This window comes from Anopheles maculipalpis, chromosome 3RL, assembly GCF_943734695.1.
Source record: "Anopheles maculipalpis chromosome 3RL, idAnoMacuDA_375_x, whole genome shotgun sequence".
NCBI classification, from domain to species: domain Eukaryota; kingdom Metazoa; phylum Arthropoda; class Insecta; order Diptera; family Culicidae; genus Anopheles; species Anopheles maculipalpis.
Genome location: NC_064872.1, coordinates 25,231,040 through 25,254,848, shown reverse-complemented (window position 1 = coordinate 25,254,848; position 23,809 = coordinate 25,231,040). Strand labels below are relative to the sequence as shown.

The window sequence follows — 23,809 nt, the reverse complement described above, 5'->3', positions numbered from 1 at the left end:
ATTGCAGCACCGTATTGGCGTATGTGTGTGTGTGTGTGCGTGTTGCATCACCCGTCATAGGCTCTTTATTTGTTTTATTAATTATGTACCATGCTCTATATCGCCACGTTTCTCGCTTCCCATGTCGTGTCTGTCGTGTTTCCGGGTGCCCTTTTTCGGGACAGCATCCCCAGCATCCTCATCATCACCCATCAGGAGGACGACCACGACCACGATGGTACGACACGACGCGGGAAAAAAACCCGATCCTGTTGCACGGCTGCGCAGTAGCAGGTGTTAGTTTGCGCGCGCGAATCCTTCCGCTGGAGGGGAAAATTCCAAACACGTGCTTTTGTTGCTTCCAGTCGTTCGGATGCCGGTTACCGGTTTGCGCGGGAAATTGGCAAATGAGCGGTTTCTATTTGTGAGGTTATGTTAGGAGGCATGCAAACAGGTGGGTGAATGGCAAAAAAGGCTTAAGGTGAGGAAGATACGAGGAAGGGATTCTTCCTTCCTTGGAATAAACAATTCAATTGCGAAGAATTTGATTTTTGTTTGGTTAGGGGTGGAAATTTCATTGTTGGTAAATGGGTTAAGGATTTATGGGGTTTTTTGTTTATCAATTTTTAATATTCAATGCCACCTGTTGCTTGTTATTGTGCGCAGCAAAAACCTATCAAATTGAATAAATATACTTTACTGGCAGATAAAATGTTAGATTTAACATTTCAATCATTTTCTTGCGGTTTTTTTGAAAGGTTTTTTAACATTATTCAAGAGTAAAGAAATTAATTACAATTTAAGTTAATATAAATTCTAGATTTTTTTTACTTGCAATGAAAGCAACACGTGTAGACTTATAACTATGACGACTTCAATCTCTATTTGAGTACTCACAACTTTTATAAAAAAACAACAACTTTACTACTAGCTGCTTTACAAATGTCTTGTAAGCATAAAATTGCCATAAAAACCATTGCATTGGAGAAAATTTTATATAGTTGAACCAAAAAAACGAGCTTCAAAGAGCTCTGTCTTCGGATAGTCACTATGCACTCCTTGTTGGGTTAATTACTTCTACTAAATCCTAATCCATAATCCTCACATTGCCAACCGTAACTCATCCTTCCAATCTAATCAAAATACAGATAATTCCTAACATAAACAATCATAGTCATGGTTGCTAAACTAACTGAAATTACAAATAACAAATAACCAGAGAATGCAGTTGCGGCAACATTAATACTTAAGAATATGCATAGTCTAAGCGTTCTACCTGTTGGTGAAAGTGTAATTTCAAAGTTTCGGGTCATTAATCAGTCCATTAATAAATTAATCAAGCTCAAAAATCTATAAAAAAACAATACAATGACGTACTTGAGGAGGTAGAATATTTCTAACAACAACTAGAGCAGAGGAAAAGAGACGCAACTATGTCCTCCACAAACTTCTGCGATTTAGAATATTCTGATAGTCCTCTAAAGGCCCGAGTTATGGCCAAGGAGGATGCAACCGATGGAAGGAGTGAAGGAACCGCTACGTAGTTGGACGACAGCGAGCACGTTAGCCAACCAAAATTGAATCAAACCTGTCGGAGATCAAATGCAGTCTTGCGAGGAGAAATATAGCCCAAGACCCAGTTTCTTAGAAAACGGATTGGCTACCTGGTCGTGTCAGTACGACGTTATAACGCTAGATCTTCCCAATCTGAAGAAAATGTTTGGAACAATTGATGACACAGTTAGCTAAAGTTATATTGGAATTTTATTTAACAGAAGATTTTTTTGTTTTTTGATTTAAATAACATACAATTAAAATGGAAAAGAAATAATAATAATTATTCCTTCATCTTATTTACATACTTGCATTTTTAAATAACATTCCATCGCCCCACAATAATGGTAAAATTAAGGTTTGTATAATCATTCATCAATAAGCATTAGGAGCTTCTTATACTTCTTGACTTAACGACCTCTAAGGTAACTCCGACCATCGAATTGGCTTACTAGACTGCCAATACCACGTAGTTGCATAGTCAGCCCTCATTACGGGGGGATGGTCCGGATAGGATTTGAACCCCGGTCCTGCCGAGTGAATATCGGCGCCCCTGACGCCTACCCCACCTAGTGTGGTGGGGTGGGTGTGCTCCATGAGAACTAATCATTTTAAATAAAATATTATAAACCAAGGTCGCAAAATCTTCTGATCTTCACATAAAATATGCAAACCCCAAACTAACACTCAGTGAGGAAGGCACAGTTGACCATGAAACAATCGTCCACTTCGCACATGCCATCCAAATTTAATTTTCTGGCTTATGCTCCCATTCCCCTTTACGCACAGGCACACAAACGCTCGGTCAAGCCCAACCGCCTGCTTTCAATCGATCGATCAATAACACAAAATCGCCACTGACCCATGAACGGCGCCGCATGTAGCACCCCGCAGGTGGCGTTGATGGTGTCCCAGCCCCGAGGACATAAATTTAGATCACCGGCCTCAATTATTCACTAACCAACATGGAGCCCTGGACCTAAACCGCTGACCTGCTGCATAGTGTATGAGATTAATTTCATCGAAGCTCATTTAAAACCATTATTACATAAAAATTATCACCCACACACGCTAAACGGGTGACATAATAGTAATAAAAATTAGCAACAAAAAGTACAACTGGGGATGGGTTGCAGTGGACTAGTAGAGTGGAATGGTACAGCAAAAAAAAAAACGACGAGAAATTTTATACATCCAAACCATTTTCAAACTGTGGAAACGGATGAAGCAAAACAAATAAAACAAATCCCTCCAGCAATGCGTTCCATTCTCGGCACTAAACCTCAACACGCCAGCTCCGTGTGGTCTGGTCCGATGATGAGACTGACCTCTAGGCCGTTGGAGTAAGTGAAACGAGGTAGGATAATGAAACGACGGTTGGCATCCTAACACGGCATCCCGCATAGCGCTGCTACATGGTAAAGGTAAATAAAATAATAACACACAGGTTTATGCGTTAATATTTTATGCATCAAATTGGAATGAATTTTGTGTGCCTTTTTAATGCTAAATTATTTAAATACTTTACTCTCGCTTTGTGACCATCGCCACCGTACCATACTCGGTGCCCTTTGGTCGTTTGCCACCGCTTTTAATGCAATAATGTATGTGCGGAATTTTATTTCTTAAGTTATTTGCTCAACAAAACGTGTTTAATAATACTGAGAACTATCTAGGGTCTCTGTTTATCAAAACATATAGAAAATAAACAAAATATTCACAACAAACTTATTTTAAACGAGCTAACTACATAGTTGTGTAATGCACATTGCATACTTCGAGGCGTTGCTCAACGCGGCTCAACAAAGTGTGCTATTCGTAGAAGAAATCGTAGCGAATTAAACTCTTCACGCGACCTTAACGTCTTTCCTTTACATTATTAACAGTTTGTGTGTCTCTTTAAACCAAATGAAGGGACGATGCTTGGGTAAAAATGTTTCAAAATACAACAAACCAGCACACATCCATCCCATCCACCACAGTCCTAAAGCCGTAGCTCTCAATCAAAGAGCGCTGAAGGATTGAAGAACAAAAATCTAGCAAGCAGGAAAAGCTTCTCCAACGTGCAAGGACCCAAACCGCGTATCCCTTGGCAGCGAGAGCAGCAACAGAGAAGACAAGTAGGTGGACCTTTCCAATCGTTTATGCCGAAAACGGTTGCGCAAGCATTTTTGCTCACTCTCATCATTCCATGGCGTGTAGCTCGCTGCTGCTGATGGTACCGCCTACTTTTCCTGCGAGATATTCTCAACCAACAAAGCAGGTTCACCTGCTCGCACACCCACAGTACGCGTGGGGATGCAGGCGCACTTTATCCTTATCGGACAACCGGGCTCGGTAGGAAAATTTGCATAACCTGCAGATTGCTGATTGTAGCCAAGCATGGCGTTCGCTTGGGTGCTACAATGCCAACGGCTCGCAGTATTTCATCGCTTGCCGTCGGAGTGGATTGGTGGTTTTGCAAAGTGTGTGTGTTGAAGCATAGAAGATCTTGCGCTGCGGAAAATGATGTGTTGTGGTTGGATGCTTAGCTATGCCTACTGTGCACAGTGTGGAGTGAAGCATTTATTCAAGCGTTGTTAAGCTGTTGCCAAAGAAAAATTTGAATTGTATAGTTAAAAATTATGCATTTCAACAACGAAAGTTTAAGCGTGTTTGAATGTGATTAAATAAAAGATTTTATAATATTGTAACATCTCCTTGAAAGCTTTTCAATAAGCTACAGTGAAATGGATTCCAAAACGTGTGACAAAGAATAACGAAAACTAAGGCTAGATTTCGTTCCTTCAAGGTGAAAATGAACGCACTAACGCAAAGTATTAGTCCAATACAGTCGTCGCTTGGCCGGTTGGTAAGTTGCTCATTTAAATCACCATTTTAAGGCCGCATTAAACTTTACAACCATTCCAAATGCTCCAGAGCCTAAATTCACTTTCGTACAAAAGTCCAACGGAAGTGGTGGAGTTTTGCTCCTCCAACGACTGTGACACATCGCAAGTGTCTGTGTGTGGCTTTTGCTCGGGATTATCAATATCCCGGGCACCATCAAACTTACACACACACACTCACTCATGAAACGAATTCCAAAAAGTGCACCCAAAATAGCAAAATGACACACACCTTGCAAAAGAGAGTAGCAAGTAGACAAAATGTTGCAAATTTATCGATTTTCCGACCTGCCAACCACCAATTGACTCAATCACTGTGTCCTCCACGGCATCATCATCCTGTTTTTTTTTTGTGCACATACATGTAGAGACACACACACACAACGTACGGCATCCAAGAGTTCCCGGATTCTTCCGGTGTGATCAGTTGAAAGTCGATGAACGGCGCATTTTGAATGATATCGACCTCCGGGTTGAATGTCGATTTTTCGGAGGTTTTAATTTTCATCTTTTACTCGTTCTTGTATTTGAAGGCCACAAGACGGATGTTTAAAGTGTGGTTTGTTTTCTACACGGTAGGAGTTAAATGTTTTTTTGAAGTTGAATAAGTAACTCTTACCACGATGATGGGTTGAGGACATTCTTGTACTATTTAGATTTCACTTACATTTTTATTTACGTTACATTTTGTTACGTTTTTGTACAGATTTTTCAGTTTAGCTTTCTTTAATATTTTGCATACGACTTATACGTCTATTTTGCCTTTCTTTTGACAATTTCTACTGTACAAACGTATTTTATACAAGTGCAAATATTCATGTTATTGTTATTGTTAAATATTGTCAAGACTTTAATTAGCTATCTGAGTTATTAATATAAAGTTGGTGTATGTTATCAGTAAATAATTGGTCTAGAATCAATTTAAAACAAATTATATGAAAGTATAAATTACAAGGATTGCTTCTTTAAAAGTAATTGATTAATTAATTGTCATCGTGGACCTAATTTTTGTTTTAGCAAATAGCTAAAAGCGACGGGGGTTTTAGCAAATAGCTAAAAGCGACGGGGGTTTTAGCAAAAGCTATTTGCTCTTTCCAATCGAGTAATCTAAAACATGTAAACCAAAACAGAAAGCCATGGCAGATGGATCTTGCCCATTTCAGGACCTTCTTGTTTTTTCCTCCTTTCATGTTTTCTTATTCGCTTTCCAGCTGACGTTGGGATCGCTAAAGTTTCCAAAAAATATGCATATCATTTGAGTTTTTAGCTTAAAGTTTCCGCATTTGGTATGGGCAATTTTTTCCTATTCTACTGTCTTTGTGCAATCTTTTTTGTAATTTTTATATATTTCAAGGTACAAAATAAATTAAATAACACTATTTGAACAATTAGTTTGATTGAACATGCATGCTTCATTATTCTATTTTTCTCAGTGATTGTTTTACGTACTGCTGTAAAAATGGAAAAAGGCTTTTTTTTTTATAAGCATGACGGCTTGCGCCGTATTATCAGAAAATAATTTTATTTTTGTTTAATCAAAGAAATGGTGCCAAATATAACAGTGCAGCGAAAATTGTTTCGTCTACTAAAGAACTTTATTCAATTAAATAATAAACATCAAATAACACTATCTTTAAAAAAACTTCTTCTATCAACCGAACATGATGGAGAATAATATATTTAAATTATGTTATTTTTGGATGCGTAACCATTAAGAGCTTGGTTTGTATTTAATCACAGAATTTAATTGTAAATAACTCTCACGCATATATGTTTCATTATTTAATTATTTTTTTATTTATAAATCATTATCCCGTATTGTCAACACCGCTTGTGATGACTTAAATTATGTAAACATAAAGATAATTCATTTCCTTCTTATTCTTTTCCTTATCTCGAGTGAACTCGATTAATATGTTTCTTTAGTTACTTGATTAAATTGATTTGTTTAAAGTCAATATCAAGCTAAGGAATGTGTTTTAAGAAGAACATATATTTTCTAAAGTAGAAACAAATTAAAGTTAATATACATTTACCATAATAGTAAAAAAAATAATAGAGAATATATGACTATTTCAATTACCATCAAAATAACTCAGCAAACAATTGCTTTGAATAATAACACATACACATTTTTAGAAGGGTAAAACTGTTTTAATAAACTTCACAACGACACAACACATATTTGCATTTTTTTGTATAGCTTTTGCCTACATATTTGCCTTTTTACCTGTAACAATTGAACATGATGAGTGTTTTAATTAAACGTTATTAGAGAAGACTTTTTCATTCGTTGATTTTTTGTTTTTAGATTTTAATTGTTGACATTTTCATAGCATGTTTTCATTGTTCTTAATCATTATTAACATCCATTAATAAAAAAAAGTAAAATGTATTTATATCTAATCTACAGGAGAAAAACAACTGAAAAAATTCAAATCTAAAATCATTTAATTCAATTTATGCTTTAAATTTGATTCATCTTCAAAACGTTTTCAACTAATCGTTTCGATTGCTGTTCCTAAATTGATCATAAACGTTATCAGTACGATGGATAAAATATCAGGAGCTGAAAACTTAACTCCCACAACTAAAAGTAATATCCTTGAGCACTAGCAATCCTACCTAGTTTGCAGCAACTATTCCTGTCACTAAAACTAATTGCATTTCCCTCAAGAAATACATCTCGCGTTTACCCGCCGTTTTTTTTTTTAACACCTCAACACACAGCTCGAAAGGATAAAGAAACACCTTCTTCAACACGGCCGATGATTGTAAAAAGAAAAATAAAACGGGGTACATCTGCTCCGTCGCATTTTTCCAACCAACATCCGAGAAGAGGTTGATCCGGAAACAAAAACAATCTCGCGGCGGATATCACAATCTCGCGAATGCGCGGGCACACAGGAAATTCCCTCCATTTCCATTTTGCCACTGTTTTTCACTGATTTCTTTTCCTGGCCGGCTTGCCACATTTCTTACCTTCTTCCTTGGAAAATGTGTGTGTGTGATGTCCTCAGGGAAGCACAAAACACCTTCACCACGTGCATGTGCACCAGGCACCCACACACACACACCAGGCGTCTCCATCAGGTGACAGTTTACAATAAAGAAGCCAATTACCTAATGAGTCCGTGTGTCTGACCATCAACACGAGTGGCGATGTGTTTGTCACCAAGGGACAACAAACACGCCTCCCCACTGGCCAATTGTTAGCACCATTCGAGGTGACAATTGTCTTAAGGTGTATGTTACATGCTCGGTTCACCATCACCCCGGTACCGATGGGAAAATGTCAGGGTTTTGTGTCGCTAAACAACAAACTGTGACAACGTCATTGTTTACCGATCCAGGAAAGAGGGAATTTTCATCCAAACTCCCCTCAAGCGTTTTCCCGACGGTTTTAGCTAGTGTTAAAGCAGTGACTCCGATGTGTCCCCATCACACAATCAACGTTGCATGAACCAGCGTTCCTTGTGGGGGTTAAGGTTTTGTGGTTAGTCCGACCTGTCACCATCGTCGTGGACCGAACGGCCGAACGGTCCGGACGGCACGGCAGCAAGTCTAATAGATCGATTAACACAATTGAACTGTGCAATGTCATTGGACAAATATTTGATTAACGTAATGTTGCCGCTTGCAGGTTTGTTCATGTCCGCGAATTTCGGTCCGCTGCTAGCCTATTAGACAAGCTCATCGTTTAATGTTTTTGATGCGTTACGGGTAGTGGCAGGTCTTGCTCTGGACCGCCTGCGGTGGTTTGCGACATAAGACGGGCAAAGAATCCCTTTCCCGTGGTGCGTTTTCAAGTCGATGGAAAAAGTAATAAGCACGGAGCCTTCCTAGCGACAAGCCTGTATCGCGATTTTACCACCCAAAGACACGACCTGCGATAAACAAACGATATTATAATCATTATGCCGCAGTGACTTACTGAAGACGAAGATACAAAAACTTGACATAATTTCTTACAAATGATGGAACAGGCAGCAAGGAAACTTCACCGTTCCACAGGTCCACCACTGCAGGTGGTGACTGGCTTGAATAGATTTTGATAAATGATAACCTTGATTGAACTGTTTGACTAAATATGCTGCTTTGTGGCCTTCCCTTTTTCCCCCGTTCCCGGTCTCTACGCTTGGGACTACATTACGCTCACAGCAGGAGCTCGATACCACCGGTGCGTCCTCCTCATCCACCCCGACCAGGGTGGGTGGCGTGGCCTCAACCTCGACAGCGGCCGCACTGATTCTCTCTGTCAGCGGGGGTGACAATCGAACGAGCGCCAGTACAACCCTCGTCGTCGGTACGGCCACCGTCGGAGAATCACAGCACACGAACGATTTCCTGTCCACCTCGCTGTCCTCTCCGGTCGCTTCTTCCGTGGCCGCCAATTATCTTCTTCATCAGCATCATCTGCACCAGCAACATCAGCTCGATCAGCAGCAACATCACATCCATTCGCAGCAACAGCATCTGGACAATCGTGGCTCCTCTACGGTGGCAGCGACTAGTGACGGAGGCTCTACTACCGGTAGTAATAGTGTTGTTTCGAATGGGTCCACATCTTCACTGTCACACAATGGCAAGCAACATCAGCGCAATGGTAGTAGCAGTAGTAGCAACCAGGCACCCATCTCATCCTCACCGGAACCAGCGGGATCACTTACGAACTCGTCGCTAACTCATGTGACGCATCCATTTCACACGAGCAACTCTTCATCTACGGCCCTCACAAATGGTAAGACTTGTGTCTTGAAACACTCCAAAATGGTTAATTTAATATTCTTTGGAACTCATCGAAAATAATGATTTCGTAGATTTTTATCCGGACTATCGGATCAGTTCCGGGTATCGGCTCAATTCGCACCATCATCACCATCACCACCATCACCACCATCCGCACCATCATGGGCCACATCCACGGGACCTGACGACATCACCACCGGCCACCATTACTGGCCATCTTCCCTGGACGCCAGCGGCAGCAGCCGCCGGTACCTTCATACAAGACAGTTGTGATAGTTACAGCTTGCGCCACGAACACGGTAAGTGGCATCCTCCTCCCTCGGCAAGTCCCCTACGTCCTTCCCCGTACCACTCCCAGGCAAATCCCGAAAAAGTTAATAATTTTGCTCCACTTTAGAGCAAATTATTTACCTTATACTCCTCGTCGGATTCTGTGTAACGTCCGTTGGCTTTTTTGAGTTTTGAACAGCGCTCAAATATTGACACTTTTAGCTCGAGTGCGTAGACACGATGTGATGATGCCCGCCGGGTTGAGCGGTAGTCCTGAGCTGAAGCCCTGGACGCTGTGTAACGCAAATAGTTGCATCCCTTTTCGTCCGAACGCATTGACGCGCCGCGGATGATGAGCATCCCGAGCGTACCCGCTCTCTCCCTCTCTCTGCAACGGGTGCCCACGTGTTTCATATTTTATACGAAAACAAATTCAATTAACAGTACAGCACAGTCAAACAAAGCCATTGGGCTGAGTGGTGTGCGTACGGTACGGTACGGCTGCCCCCCGAAGGCTATGGACATATTAAATCATCCAACTATCATCAGGCCAATGCGCATATGCTTACGGTTTGTTGAGTTGTTTTAAACTTAACTATAAACAAATCGGTTTATTGATAAAGGATCGAACCAACTTCTGGACGGATTGTTTGAGGTTCGTAGACTATTTGTGCGCTGGGAACTGGGCGATTTTTCTGGAACTGGGTGTTCGGTTGAGGTGTTGGAAAAGGGGTTTGATATGTAGGCTTTAAGTGAAATTTTCGATTATTTTGGCATGAATTTGCTCCAGTTAACAAATTTATGGAATTATTTCACACGAGAATGAATGTACCAAACGTTACTTCAGCATTTGCAACGTTTTATTTAAAGTGGTCTGTATTGGTAATTTTGCTAAGTTCAAGACGTGCTTCATGTACGCATGAGTTGTATTGAGAAAAATAAACATTTGCCATACCACACAAAGCTTAGAGTATGTTACCAATCCATTCCAAAGTTTGTAAATAATAATCATAAATTAAATCATTGCATTCTTTCAGGAGCAGCGAATTGCTGCTTCATTTTTTCATTCCCTTTGCTAGCGTTCGCTTCGGGCAAATGACTCATTTCGCCTCACGTCACTTCGCCGTCTTTGTGTTACTTTTTAATGCAGGTTTAATTGCAAGTTTTGAGAGGCTCCTTGTACTATGGATCTCACAGGCTACTGCCAGTTCTGAAGAACAGAAGACGTAACGTGACATCCTTTTCACTGAACGTGAACATCAGTTTCTATTGAATTTAGCTTCTATTCGGTAGATTCTCCTTTTTCTAGGTGTGCCAGCATTTTTTAGATATTTATCCGAACGTATCCGGCCAACATGAAGTGAATGAAGTGAATTGAATGACCGACTTTTTTTAGGCCCAGATAGAGCAGGCGTTACGAACAAACTATAGCACAAAGTTCGTTCAATGTTCTCGCCATAGCTACCGTAAATAAACTGATGAAGCTCTTCAATTTTGACAGTATATATTTGGCGACCGACAGACCGACCACCAGGTGACAGACAGCACAATTGGATGAAAATTTGAAAATTTTATCGCTGTTTTTAATGCGTTAGTGGTAAAGGATTCAATATTTATACGTCACAACCAAGCATCATCTGAATCATTCCTCCGTTCCCAGAACTGGTTTGATTCCTAAACAGAAGTCTACTATGGCATTAAGAACGAGTTGCATGTCCTTATTATAATTATGATACGCAGAAGGAAGAAGAGATAAAGAAATAAAGAGTAATGAAATCAAGCACATCTTTAACAAAATTGGGGTTCAAAATCTTCCACCAAAACATTCTACATAACATAAAACTACATACATAAATGTGATGAAATCTGGTCCTAAATCTGGTCCACCAATTTCTATACAAAAGGTCTGATGACAACAAATATGACAGATTAGTAATCAGATCCTATTCGGATTGTTCCTTTATGTAAACAATAACGATAAGCAGCTGAAGCCGTCTTAGTAATTGTTGAGTTGGAATAGCCTAATATGTCTCTTATTCTTAAGAGAGGAAGGTAAAAAGGGAGAACGAATAGAAAAATTACCTGAAAGAGAGCTTTAGGCGCATAAACATCCTGGATGACGAACCGCCTAAATTGCTGCAATTTGTACAACAAAGCTATGTCTTTTTTACAATCTTGCTTTGCTGCCAACGAAACAGTCCTCATGTGTAGTGTTACATCTCTTCTAAAACCACGAATATTCGTTTATTTGAATTTAAAAATCATTTCTTTCCTTCACATCTCTTCTCGCTGCATGACACAACAATGCGCTTCGTATTTTTGTATTTCCCACATTAAACCGATCTGCACGCGAACGACCTTTCACCGGCAGACGATCACCGACAGTTTTGCAAGATGACGCAAAAACTGGTTCCGTTCCCATCGCCGACCGCGAGCTTCTGCCGTTTGGTTTTGGATGATGAAAGATGAAAAAGAAAACTTACCAACGTTTTCCATCGAATCTGTCGTGCGTCCTGTTTGTTTTCGGCGAGGCAACTTGCTTTGCCCGTCATGCCAAGATAATCAAAGAATAAATTACACAAAGAACTTTAATATTTGGGCACAGCGGGCGGTTCCTTGCGCTTGTTGCCGACAAGAAAGCGCATGTATGTGCGCTGTAGTGTAAGTGTGTCATCTTTCACCTGCCTTGCCACCATCCAGAGCACAATGTCCTTTTTTACGCTCAGCTCTCCTTGTTTCGCACAACGGCGACAACAGAATAGAGCTCGTGGGACAACACACAAAACCGCCTTCTTAAAAATGGAACCGGAAGTACAATCTCGCATCACCAATCGCTTGTCCTGTGTTGTTGCGGGGTTGGCTCCTTTTTTTGCAGGCTTTCTCTTTACGGGTTTACTGTCAGCTTCAAGTAAAGATCTTATCTATTTTATCACCTGATACGAACGGTTTTTCTTATGCTTTTTTACATTCTTTTCTGCATCTTCTACACTCACTCACACATATTATACCTTTGGTCATCAGTCTTTCTTTGCCGTTTTTTTTTTTTCCTGTCACAGGGACAAAGGGAATACGCAACGAACGGTCGGCATTTTTCGATTTCGCGACTACTCCTGCGACGGCACATCCGGCCGCTGCTGCTGCCGCTTATTGCTACCGTCTGTCCACACCTCCCCAGCTAGTCAAGCGCGAACCGAACGATGGTAAGTAGAGAGAACATCTTCCTTAAAAACCCACGGCCAGAAGGAAAACGGAAATGTAACCAAAATTGACAGCCGAATTGCTCGCTTCCCCGGTTTACTTTTCCCGCGGAAAGTTCCCATTTTTTTCCCACAGTGCTGTTTTCTTCCTTCTTCAAAAGAGAACTCGGGTGAGGGCAAGCGAAAAGTGCGCGACAATCAACAGATGAATAATCGTGAATCAAAATTGCCACATAATTTAATTTGCACTAAAATTCTCACCGACGGAAGCACGGCGCACAAGATGGGAAATGTAGGGGAACTTGTTCTTAGGAGGGTGAAACCTACCACCACCCGAAGGGACGGATGAAATTTCACAAATAAACCACTTGAATGGCACTTGACTTTGGCGCGGTACAAAACACACCCTGGAACCGCATGACGCGTGACAAATATGCGGCACATGAGTGTGACATCTTCCTTAATCCACCTGGAACACCAACACAGCAAATGGGTGGAAAAATGTTTTATAAAAACCTTCTTACACATCTGCACGATGATCTCGGTGAAGGTGTGAGTGGGCTGTGTTAATGGTTCATTCAGGATTCGTTTTACAAGCGCAAACACACATCAACACTTTTCCTATTCGAACCAAATTGGATTTCGTTTTCGTCGCCTTTTAGCGTAGTGCGCGTATTCGCATGTTCTTATCCGCGAAATCCGTCCGCGAGCAAATGGTAATTTTTATTTTCCCTTTTCCAATTTTCCACCACCCCGGGAACGGTATGAGCCACCACTGCCGCACGGGTGTGTGCAAGAAATTGTGAATTAATATTCATTGCTGATCGTGTCATCCTGTGTTACCGTTCGCGGGTATTTTTTCACGCGCGTCCGTTGTATTTGTTTGCCGCACTATACCCGCCATAAGGAAAATTTAATTTTTTCTATTGAGATTCACTGGCACTCTAATCGTGGGCTAAAGAAAGCAGCTCTTCAGTGCGGACTCCATCGTTTGCGGGTGTCTGATTAATCTAATTGACTTTCCATGATTGGGAGGTTATTGAAAGGCAACAAATCATATTTGCATATTTGCGGCTATGAGGTATTCTTTTAAAATTTCCTATGCATCGATGATGTATTGGAGTTCTTTTTTTTGTGTAAAGAATAGAGTGCTTAAGAGTATCGACGGATTAGCCATGCCAGAGGCGGCAGTAAAGTTCAATCAATTTTTTTTTGTATTTTTGAAGGGACTAAAGTGAGATCGCTTTATATTCAAAACCCCCGGATTGTTTTCAATAAGAGTGGTAGAGTGTTTTCATCAGCCAATCGTTTATTCTGACCTTCCCGGTGGACCTTTGCCCAGTTGAATGGTGGAAATTCCCTCAGTCTACTTCTTGTTAGTTGATATGTGGGTACTTGAAGAGCCAAAATTCCTTCTAAGCATTTTTCTTTCGAAATGAGCTGGGTCTAGGAAAAAGTTCATCCCTCAACTAGTCCAACTAAGGACCACCTAGTGTAGGAAATACTTCAGTTAAGAGTCCTTGTTCGAAACGTTCATCGTGCAGGTCGCATTTCCAAGAATAGGACTGCAAAAGGACATCAAATACAATTCCAACTTTATCCATCGCGAGAAGTGTTTTAAATGGAGACGTTTCCTCTGGCGAAGTTGCATGATCCGATGGCTGCCACGTGCACCCTTGCTCGTTTGTTGTCGGTACTAACTTTCAATCAAAAACAAATGATTCTTGTAGCTGGTTCAAACATGATCTTTGAATTTTCTATTGTAGACTAACAACTGGGAGAACTTGAATTAATTCAGTTGAGCTCAGACTCCTGGACAAGACTAGGAAGCAGTAAAACCTCCATGGTCATGTTTTTTTTAGTCAATTCCAAGTCAATTTCCATCGTATCGACTTACTTTTTAAAGCTTAGTTTAACATTTTGGGAAAACGTTCCTATCATTGTATCATTCCTTTTGCCATTCTGATACAAATATGACCAAAAAACAAAGAAAGCCGTAAAATAAGACTATTCATCAACTTTTATTTCAACAAAAAATTACAATTTTGGGTACCTCTTTTATACTTTTTTCATATTAGTTTGAAAATCGGATAAAATGGTCAAAAAGCATCGCCAAATCATTGACGAAATCTATGTGGACAATAAGATTATGGCCAACATTTGGTGGGACCAGTTGAAAAATGATGTACTATGAGCTGAGGGGAAACATGATTCTTGTTATAATATAATAATTTTATTACTTTCAGTTCCATTGTCTTCATTTATCAAAATAGCTTGTATTTTTTATGTAAAAACTGTTTATGTATCCTACCAGTGGGAAAACGACCAAGTTTACTTGACTGGAAAGTATCAGCATTACGTTCAATTTATTATTCATAATTTTACATTAAACCTTTCCTCGTTGTTTGCCACGGTGTTCCCGATTTTCTCACCACCATGCACAATCGCACCACACGCGAAACCCTCGAAGCGGTAGGGTGCCCGTACGCTTGGCCATACATTTCATTAGCATTAGCACCCTCGCAACAACTCAACGACGGTCGAATGCCTTCCAGAGTTCGTCCAGAAGGTATCGTTTATCCTTTCGGGACGAAAAAACCCTTTCCCCGTAGAAAAATTGAGTGAAGTATAAAATAGCTCTACCCATGCTTTGGACGCTTACGATCATTGGCTGGTGTCCTCCCTAAATGCCCTGCTTCGATTAAATCCTTCTGGACAACATGCCAGTACCAGTCATCAGCTATCGCTTATGAGCCACTTGTTTACGCAACAAACACATTTAATCGTGCCCATCGGTGTACTGACGCCCCTGGCCAACAATGAACTAACAACCTTCACCAACTTCCCGAGGGAACACACCTTTGGTGGCCCAAAAAAGGGGTTACGGTGCGTGATGAGGTAGAAGCGAGCGAAAACAATGGTGAGATTAAATTTGCAACAAGGTCCACCAACCCTCCTCACCGGGGCTACAAAATAAAGGATGTAAGCCACGTTAATGGCCACGCTAGAAAGAACTGTTGAGGGGAATTCGGGGGAATTTGGCTTCCAGGGAGAGGGATGAATCGCCACAAAACGAGCAGCTAATTGTTTGTCTAAATAATTGATATAAATGAAATGAAGCTTCTAATTGAAGTCAGTGCTCCTGCTTCTTCATGCCGCTGTTTTGGGGGTCCCTCGCTGGCTCTAAAGCATCCGTACTCTGTGCATTCGAATTTGGAGCGAAAAAGAATCACGACTTGATGCTGATTTTTGCTATTACGCTAAAACTCTGGCAATGTATTAAAATTGCATGAGCACACGAAAACAATGGCAGCTTTCGCAACGAAATCCCGACGGAATGTTTGCCCGTTCCAAGGGTGCACCTTTACCTGTGCAGTGCCGAAAATCCGATTACCCCACACAGCCCAAGTCCCGAGTAGTGTAAGGCAGCTGGTACAACTGGGTTTAAGATACACGCCCGAAGAGCCCACCATCGCTCGAGGGAACTGGGAACACTCTATTAGCGACATTAAATATGCATGGGCCAACTACCTTTTAGCCGTCGTTCAACCATTTCACAACGGATTCGTCCATTAAATCTGGTGCTTCTTATGCTTCCCATTTTCGTTACAGTATCGGCGGCCGCTGCCTGGCATTCCTACTCGGAGCGCATGTTTTCTGACCCACTGTACACCTCGCTCAAGCTACAGACCGCTCAGCAATCTTCACCACCGCAGCTCGTACCGCAACACTCCATCTTCCCTGACTCAACATCCCATCTGGCATCGGCAGCGGTAGTAGCGGCCGCATCACTCGAACATCATCAACATTCACTCGCGGCCATCGGGACGCACGGTGTACAGCAAGGTGATGGTAGTCACGCGACCGACCCCTTCCTCCATCAGTCCAGCGTTGGAGGAGGCTATCCGTATCGTCAACCAGCGGACATCGTTACATCGAGCGAGACCGATTACTGTACCGGGCCTGGTGGAACATCCGCATCCATTGCCAGCATCACCACAACTACGAATCCTTCTCCACTCGGCACTCTACAGCAAAATGGCTCCAACGGAACACTTCATCAACGGCGAGGATCACTACAACTGTGGCAATTCTTGGTGGCACTACTCGATGAACCCTCGTCTAGTGCTGGTTGCATCGCTTGGACCGGTCGTGGGATGGAGTTTAAGCTGGTCGAACCGGAGGAGGTTGCCCGCCGGTGGGGCATTCAAAAGAACCGACCCGCCATGAATTACGATAAGCTTTCGCGCAGTCTTCGCTATTACTACGAGAAAGGCATCATGCAGAAGGTGGCCGGCGAACGGTACGTGTACAAGTTCGTTTGCGATCCTGAAGCACTCTTCAACATGGCGTACGGGACGTCCAGTGCTCAAACTAGCCAATCGTGCGGCGGTGGTGGGTCCGGGATGGATGGACCACTAGGTGGTACGCACGGTGGCCATCACGGTGGTCCGAATGGTACGTCCTCCTCTTCACCGAACTGTCACAATGCGGGCCCCGGTCCCGGTGGACCACAACTCGTGGGTAGCGATGTAACGGACGACGTGGACCGAAATCCTTACTTCAGCGGAAGCTCAGCGGTGTACAACCAAAGCGGCTGAAGCTGATGTTACAGCAAGATGGGAAAGAAGCTCGACCAGGCCCAACAATCTATATACTACGGCTTTGCTCAAACGATGGAAGGCCGGAGAAGTCTGCTTTTCCGAGTCTTCCGTGAAGTGGCCCAATGTAGAAGCTTCCTGTATCTGTGTGACCATCTGTTCCGGTGGGGGAGAAGTTTATCGGCGATGGATTTGTTTTACTGAATGAAAAGCAATAAAGAGTATTTAACAGCTTAAACGGTGGTATATCTCAAGTCAATCATTCCGGCTTAAAAGGGTTAGTAAATACAGTTGTTAAAATCAATTGATAACGATTCTAAGAGATATTGGACCATTTCCTTCAGAAATGTCTTTCGCCAAATGGAGTTGAGGCCAAGTTCGAGCGAAAGACCACATCATATGCATTGGGAACATGCAGGCGAAAAATTTACGGTAGGGCGCGAAAAAAGGCACAACCCCTAGGCAGAACGGGTATTGGGGGCCTACCGTTGACCTTCGCGATAGTGGGGGATAATGGCCATTTCAGGGTTCTAGCGGAAGGATGTATGGCCCTTTCAACTTCCATTATTAAAATGGTTAGGTCATGCTACGCCACAATGGCCATTTAATGGATTTCTAGGCTTATGATACCTCCTTATGATATAATGGATTTCTAGGCTTATGATACCTCCTTATGATATAATGGATTTCTAGGCTTATGATACCTCGTGGTTGGATAGCGAGTCCTCACTACGAGGGGAAAGGTACGTATAGGATCCAATCCTGCCATGAGACGACCGGCCCCGTTATCGCCTCTTTTACGAATCAATAATTTGAGATTACGCTCATCATGATAATTAGCAACTTCAACCTGAATAATAATTTTAGTCAGGACATATTTCTTCATCGTTTGGCCCGTTTACTCAGAGTTTTTGATGGCAGATGCAGACATAAAAAGTTATCAGCTCCTCAGATTTTCTCACCAGGATACTGTTGCACTTTATGATGGCATAGCAATGTCGATCTTCATTTCTGACTCACTCCAAACGAATAAGTCGACTATAAGGAAGTTCTTCTACATGTCTCACTTCAGAATTCCTCAAAAATACTAACGTGCCGTCTGAGTAATGTTTTACTGTTCCAACATTTCTAGACCTAGATGTAGACAAATCCCGATGCATCTTGTCCAGCGTCCTTTGCTTTATTGCCTCAACAATTGCTCTTCAACGTTGCTCTTCTTCAAGGGTTAACTAACTCCGTTTTTTTTTTTTGTACAAATAGTGAACTTTATTCTAATAGTCGACCAACGCAGGCCAATACGAATAATAGTAACTGGTGAGATAATACATATAAGATGTGAGAAATGTTTAGAAAATGTACTCTTTGCATACTTTTTTTTACAAATAATACTTAACGGCAAAAGTACGGTGGCCGACCACTGCTAGCTGACTGCTCACCGCGCTCACGTCGCTCCTTGTTTAATTTGACAAAGAACTTATTAATATCGTCTGTTGTTACCACCTGCTGATTCGTTACGAACTGTTCGAGGAACTCATGTAATCGGGTGGTCATACGATTGTACTCAGTAAGCATATCGACCTGCGTAACCCGATCCAATTGGCCCAACATTTGCATGCCCCGTTCGTATGACGATCCATCCGTGCCGTGCTTTTGTTTTCCAACTTCCTCGTAATGTTTAACGGTATCCTGTTCGTTAAGTAAGTACTCAACGCCATGCTTTTTGTATAGCTCGCCGCATGCTTTACACTGGCATAGGGATTTACGCCATCCTTCAACCCAAAATGATGCACCTTTCTTGTACGATTTCTCACCCTCTTCCACCAACGGTGGCATGGTACAAATGTCCAACGTAACGTCCGGTTTATCCTTTGCTGACGTTTCCACGGGGACCTTCGAATCATCGTCCAATCGGCGTTGCTTCGGGTCGCTCGGACCAACCGTATCCGGATCAGATTCTGTGGCTCCCACGTTCGATTCATCCAACCCAGTCACATCCACCTGAACCGTATCATCCAACGTTGCTTTGTTGGTATCCTCGATCTTTCCGACGTAATTCTTCAGGAACGGATTCGCCTCCATACACCCACCGCAAACCATTTCCGCATAATCTTTCCCGCTCTTCGGCTCATCCACATCCAGATGTCTCATGTGGTACCAATCTTCGCACACAACACATTGGATCATTTCATCATTCACATCATCTTCCGGATCCGGATACGGCCGATGACAGACGCAGTACAGTCCGGAAAAATTCTGATTATAACAATTGCGACTATTTTCTTCCTCCTTTCTTGGTTCCAGTTTGCATTTCACATCCGGCATTCGTTTGCCACCGCAATCGCAACGAAAGTTTCGCTTCGTGTACAGCTCCAACAGTTCATGATTATCGTGGCACTGCAGCGAACAGGCCAAGCAGATGCCACTACGCTTCGACTCAATGCCTCGTGCTTCCGGAACACAGGTCAGGCAAGCGTACAGTGCTTGCCGGCCAACATATCCCTGCGAAGGAAAAACACAAAGCAATGGAAGTTAGGAGACTTTTTTATGTTTCCTATCGGAAATTATCACGCCACTGTATGCCATACCTTCGAATAGGTGCAATTCTTCTCATCTGACCCACCGAGAACTGCACGGGATGTTTCTTCCAGCTCTTCCTGTTCCTGTAAAATATCCGCCATAGTGACGTAGGACGTATCCTGATCCTGCTGTTGCTCCATTTTTTTAATTGTTGCAGCAGTTCTGTGCGGAAATGGAAATACACTAAAACAAAGGATCATTACAACGTCGCAGGATTCCATTTTGAGCTCTAACCAACCACTAATACCTTTTATCGGTACGGAATGGAATGAATACTCTCAAGAATAATGTTACACAAAATTTTGGAATACTTGTTCCAGTTATATCGCTGTTCAAAATGATTTGAAAACACTTTTCCGAACAAGCTTTCCGCGAAAACTGTGAACAACAAGCGCCAAGCAATCGGCCTTTGACAGCTATCAGCTTTGCTCCGAATCGAACGACCATTTCTTTCAAAAGAGCAAGATTGATAGATTTTCTAGGAAAAGATTTGTTCAGCCATCCGCAATACAAGCAAAAGATGCAATTTTTTTATGAAAAAATGGAAATTATGCTGAATTTTAGTTTTACAAATTTTAGTGTTGCATTTCACCTCAAAAACAATTTAGAAAAATCTAATATTAATTTATTTTTTTCATCGACAGCACGTACCAACCTTGTGCGTAGTTTTCAAACCGTCCCTATAAACGTCCCCCCAGTCAGTCCCGTAGAAAATGCTTCATAATTCCTTTTTCTTCCGAAGTGGGAGGCACACATCGCGGAATCGGAATCTTTTTTTCCTAACCTTCCAATTCACACTGAAACGCGCTAGCAAACGGTTCGTCCAATTCGCTGTGTCCGCGCTGCGTCTCCCATTAAAACCGTCGTCCATCTCGTCACAAAATTGTGCGCTGGAGAAGAAGCTGCAACAAAGGTGCAAAATACTGTGGGGACAATAAAGCCCCCCACACACATACCCAAGGGTAAAAGGGAAAGGTAATGTTGTGATGTTTTCTCGTGCCGTGGAATAGGAAAAGAAAAGCCACACACAAAACGGTGTGAAAAGCTTGCATAATTTCCCGACGAGTGTGTGTGCACCCGCCCTGCGGCTGTGTGTGTGCTTGTGTTTGAGCATTTCTAAGCAGGATCTAATTTTATCGCCCCTTTCTGCGTTGATGGAACACAAAGGCAGCGGTTGGGGAGCAAGAGAGTGTTGGATTAGAGAGGACTGCACTCTTTTTTTTTTTTACTTGGTTTTAGAATTGATGTGGTGCTACGGGTGGTACTAGTGTGTTAATGGGAGGAAGAGGAGGAATCAGTGGATCGGTTTAATCCATCATCCCCGTGTAGAGATTAGATGGGCAAGCAGCCTGGTGGATACAAGTTTTTTTTTTCAAAAAAAAAAAAGATGGAAAAAACGAACCAATTCCTGTCGTTTTACGACTCTCGGCAGTGTGGTGCGCGCAGCACGTCAAATTCCGTAAAGAAACGTCATCCAAGCAGCTGCTGGTACGGAAAACGATACCTGTGAGCAGTAGCGAACCAGAGAGTCCAACACAGTATGAAAGTGACGATTGGTTGCATTTCGTCGTTATCTGCACCAATCTGTCCCACGAGTTATACAAGTGTGCGTGTGTGTGTGTGTTTTTGAAGGGCCATAAATGCCCCCTGTTCGTTAGTCCGGGCCTGGCCCACTTCTGTGTGATCCGCGCCTGTATCATTTCATGCGCAATGCCAATGGAGAGCGGTGCAGTTTTTCACTGACTCATTGTTGTCGAAACACGGAGGCAAATCGTGATGTGTGCGCGTGTGTGTATGTACGTAAAACAGATCTTCCGATTGTACAGCTGCAGCCCAAAGGTTGCTGTGATTGTTCTCCCAATAGCGCACACAGCGCCAGCCTCCGTCAAAATGGCGAAAAATCATCAGCGGCAGCAGAAGCGCGGTCGTGCAAAAAATAGAAAGAAAACTTCCACTTCGAAAATAGCGAACAACAAAAAAAACGGGGCGAAACACAACACCCGCCGCTCCCAGCTCGCACCACTCGGCACACGCGACGACCCACGAGGGTATCGGATGGTATTGGTGTGGATTGTTTGCTCGTAAACACACAGTTGCTTTATGGTGCTTTCATCGAAGTGTGGCTGTGTGTTTGGAAGTGTTTTGACACACAATAGAATATTGATTTTCCTCCCAACAGCCACAACCGTAGTTTTCTGAGGGACAGTTGAACGGAAAAATCAATACCTTGCTTTTCCACACCTTTGCACTGTAGAGCTTTTTTCCTTGATTTAAGGTGAACCATACAGAAGAAAAAATCAATCTGATTTCAAAGCGAACGAAACGCGGATCCTTAGCAACGTCGGAACACAAGCAGACACACGCCGACAGCAGACATACACATAGGAAAATCGGATACCCGTATCTTGGTTGTCATGGAAAATCGTAATTAACCTGGATGGTGGTGGAGGAGGTAGATGTGCCAGTATTCATGAGCCAGGACTGAGTATCGAATCCTATCCGGACCGCGACTCCATCAGTCAAATAAGCTAAGTCAAAGGAAGCAAATAATGGTTGACCAAAATCTCTTGCGATTTTAGAGCCCAAGATAGAGCGAGTCCGGCATGGAAAATGACGAAATGTTCAACAAATGTGATGAAATTAATTTTTATCTCTCACTCACATCCGTGACTCAGACCCCGACGCTGTTCGCCGAAGTGCAAATAAACGCACAAAAACAATCGCAAAAAAATGATACACCGGGCGATAATAAGCAGCACCACCAGACTAGCGAAGGTTTCAAAACATTGCGTGCGGTGTTACAAACTCCTTCCGACAACAGCCCACTTAGATGATGTGCAGCAGCATGATGTGTGTACAATATTTTCACTGCCGGAATCAATGTACCGTGAATTGAACAAAATATTCATATGTCCAACAGTGTCGTCGGCGAATTGCTGCTGCACCCTGCTATGTTGTGACCAGTGATGGATAAATCCTTATTTTTCCCGGAGTTCGTCCGATTAATCCGATTACGAAGCATTCCGGAGTTTTCTCCGAAGTAACACCAGACCTATTAACATCATGTTAAATTTCCAGTAGACGGAGATCGGAAATAATATCGGAGATTACTCCGTCTAACTCCGAATTCCACTCAAGATTGCTCCGGATGTTTACCGGAGTTGAATCCGGTTTTTATACGTCAAAGTCGGAGTGGATTCATGAATCCTTTCCGGAGTTCCCACCACTGCTTGTGACCAATTCGTCCAACCGTACCGCGAATCGCGCAAAAAGAGATGGAAGTAGCACCCGCAACCACACGCATGCACATTACCGGGCTGGTTACGGTGTCTCGCGAAAGTGGTTGTGTTGGCTGGCCACACGCTGTTACTGCTGCTGTAGAAAGAAAGGAAAGAAATCACGCACGACCACACGAACGGAATTAATAATCCCTCACCACCAGCATTCGCCGTTCCGTTGCTTCCGGTATTGTCAGGACCGGACGCTGTTTCGGCGGAAAACATCTGAATCGCTCCTCGTGGACCGAAGACCGAAAAAGAAGTTGATTACCAACACACACCGCATACGCCGCAAAACACGTTAGAGAGTAATACGTTTCCAAATTGCGTAACGTCCCTGCACAGGCCGCAATTTATGACCGCGCACACACAATGCAATTATATTTCACGAATAACTTTTCCTTCATTCATTTGTACAGGCAGACAAGCAAGTCGCCATCTCCACCATCACAGCCGTGGTGCGATTATTAGAGGCCTGTCGATTTGTCGGTTTTGAAAAGTACCGAAAATTGGAATTGGAGGGAAAAGATTTTTTCTCTCCCCGTTTTGGAGGTTCCCGGGTCTTCGCATTGTGGCTCACAGTTGTAAGCCGCATGTGAGAAGAGACCCAAAAAAATGAAAGTTAACCTTTGCCCGGTGCGCTCTGATGATGATGATGATGGCCACACTGCATTTTGGATGCGAGACCATAATGGTAGCCTGTTTTTTGGAAGAGA

At 42.6% G+C, this 23,809-nt stretch overlaps 2 protein-coding genes across 2 annotated transcripts; one reads left to right on the top strand and one right to left on the bottom strand.

Annotated features, from left to right (window-relative positions):
* The first annotated feature begins 4,330 nt into the window (after positions 1–4,330).
* Positions 4,331–17,238, top strand: LOC126564299 (ETV5-related protein Ets96B). Its single transcript, XM_050221301.1, has 5 exons — positions 4,331–4,384; positions 8,583–9,162; positions 9,242–9,469; positions 12,497–12,640; positions 16,250–17,238. Exons 1-5 carry the CDS (start codon positions 4,331–4,333, stop codon positions 17,236–17,238), a joined length of 1,995 nt encoding a protein of 664 aa, XP_050077258.1.
* A 1,389-nt stretch (positions 17,239–18,627) lies between these two features.
* On the bottom strand, positions 18,628–19,955 carry LOC126564772 (putative E3 ubiquitin-protein ligase UBR7). The gene is made up of 2 exons (XM_050221878.1): positions 19,824–19,955; positions 18,628–19,737 (listed from the first exon to the last, which is right to left on the bottom strand). Exons 1-2 carry the CDS (start codon positions 19,953–19,955, stop codon positions 18,628–18,630), a joined length of 1,242 nt encoding a protein of 413 aa, XP_050077835.1.
* Between the last annotated feature and the right edge of the window lie 3,854 nt (positions 19,956–23,809).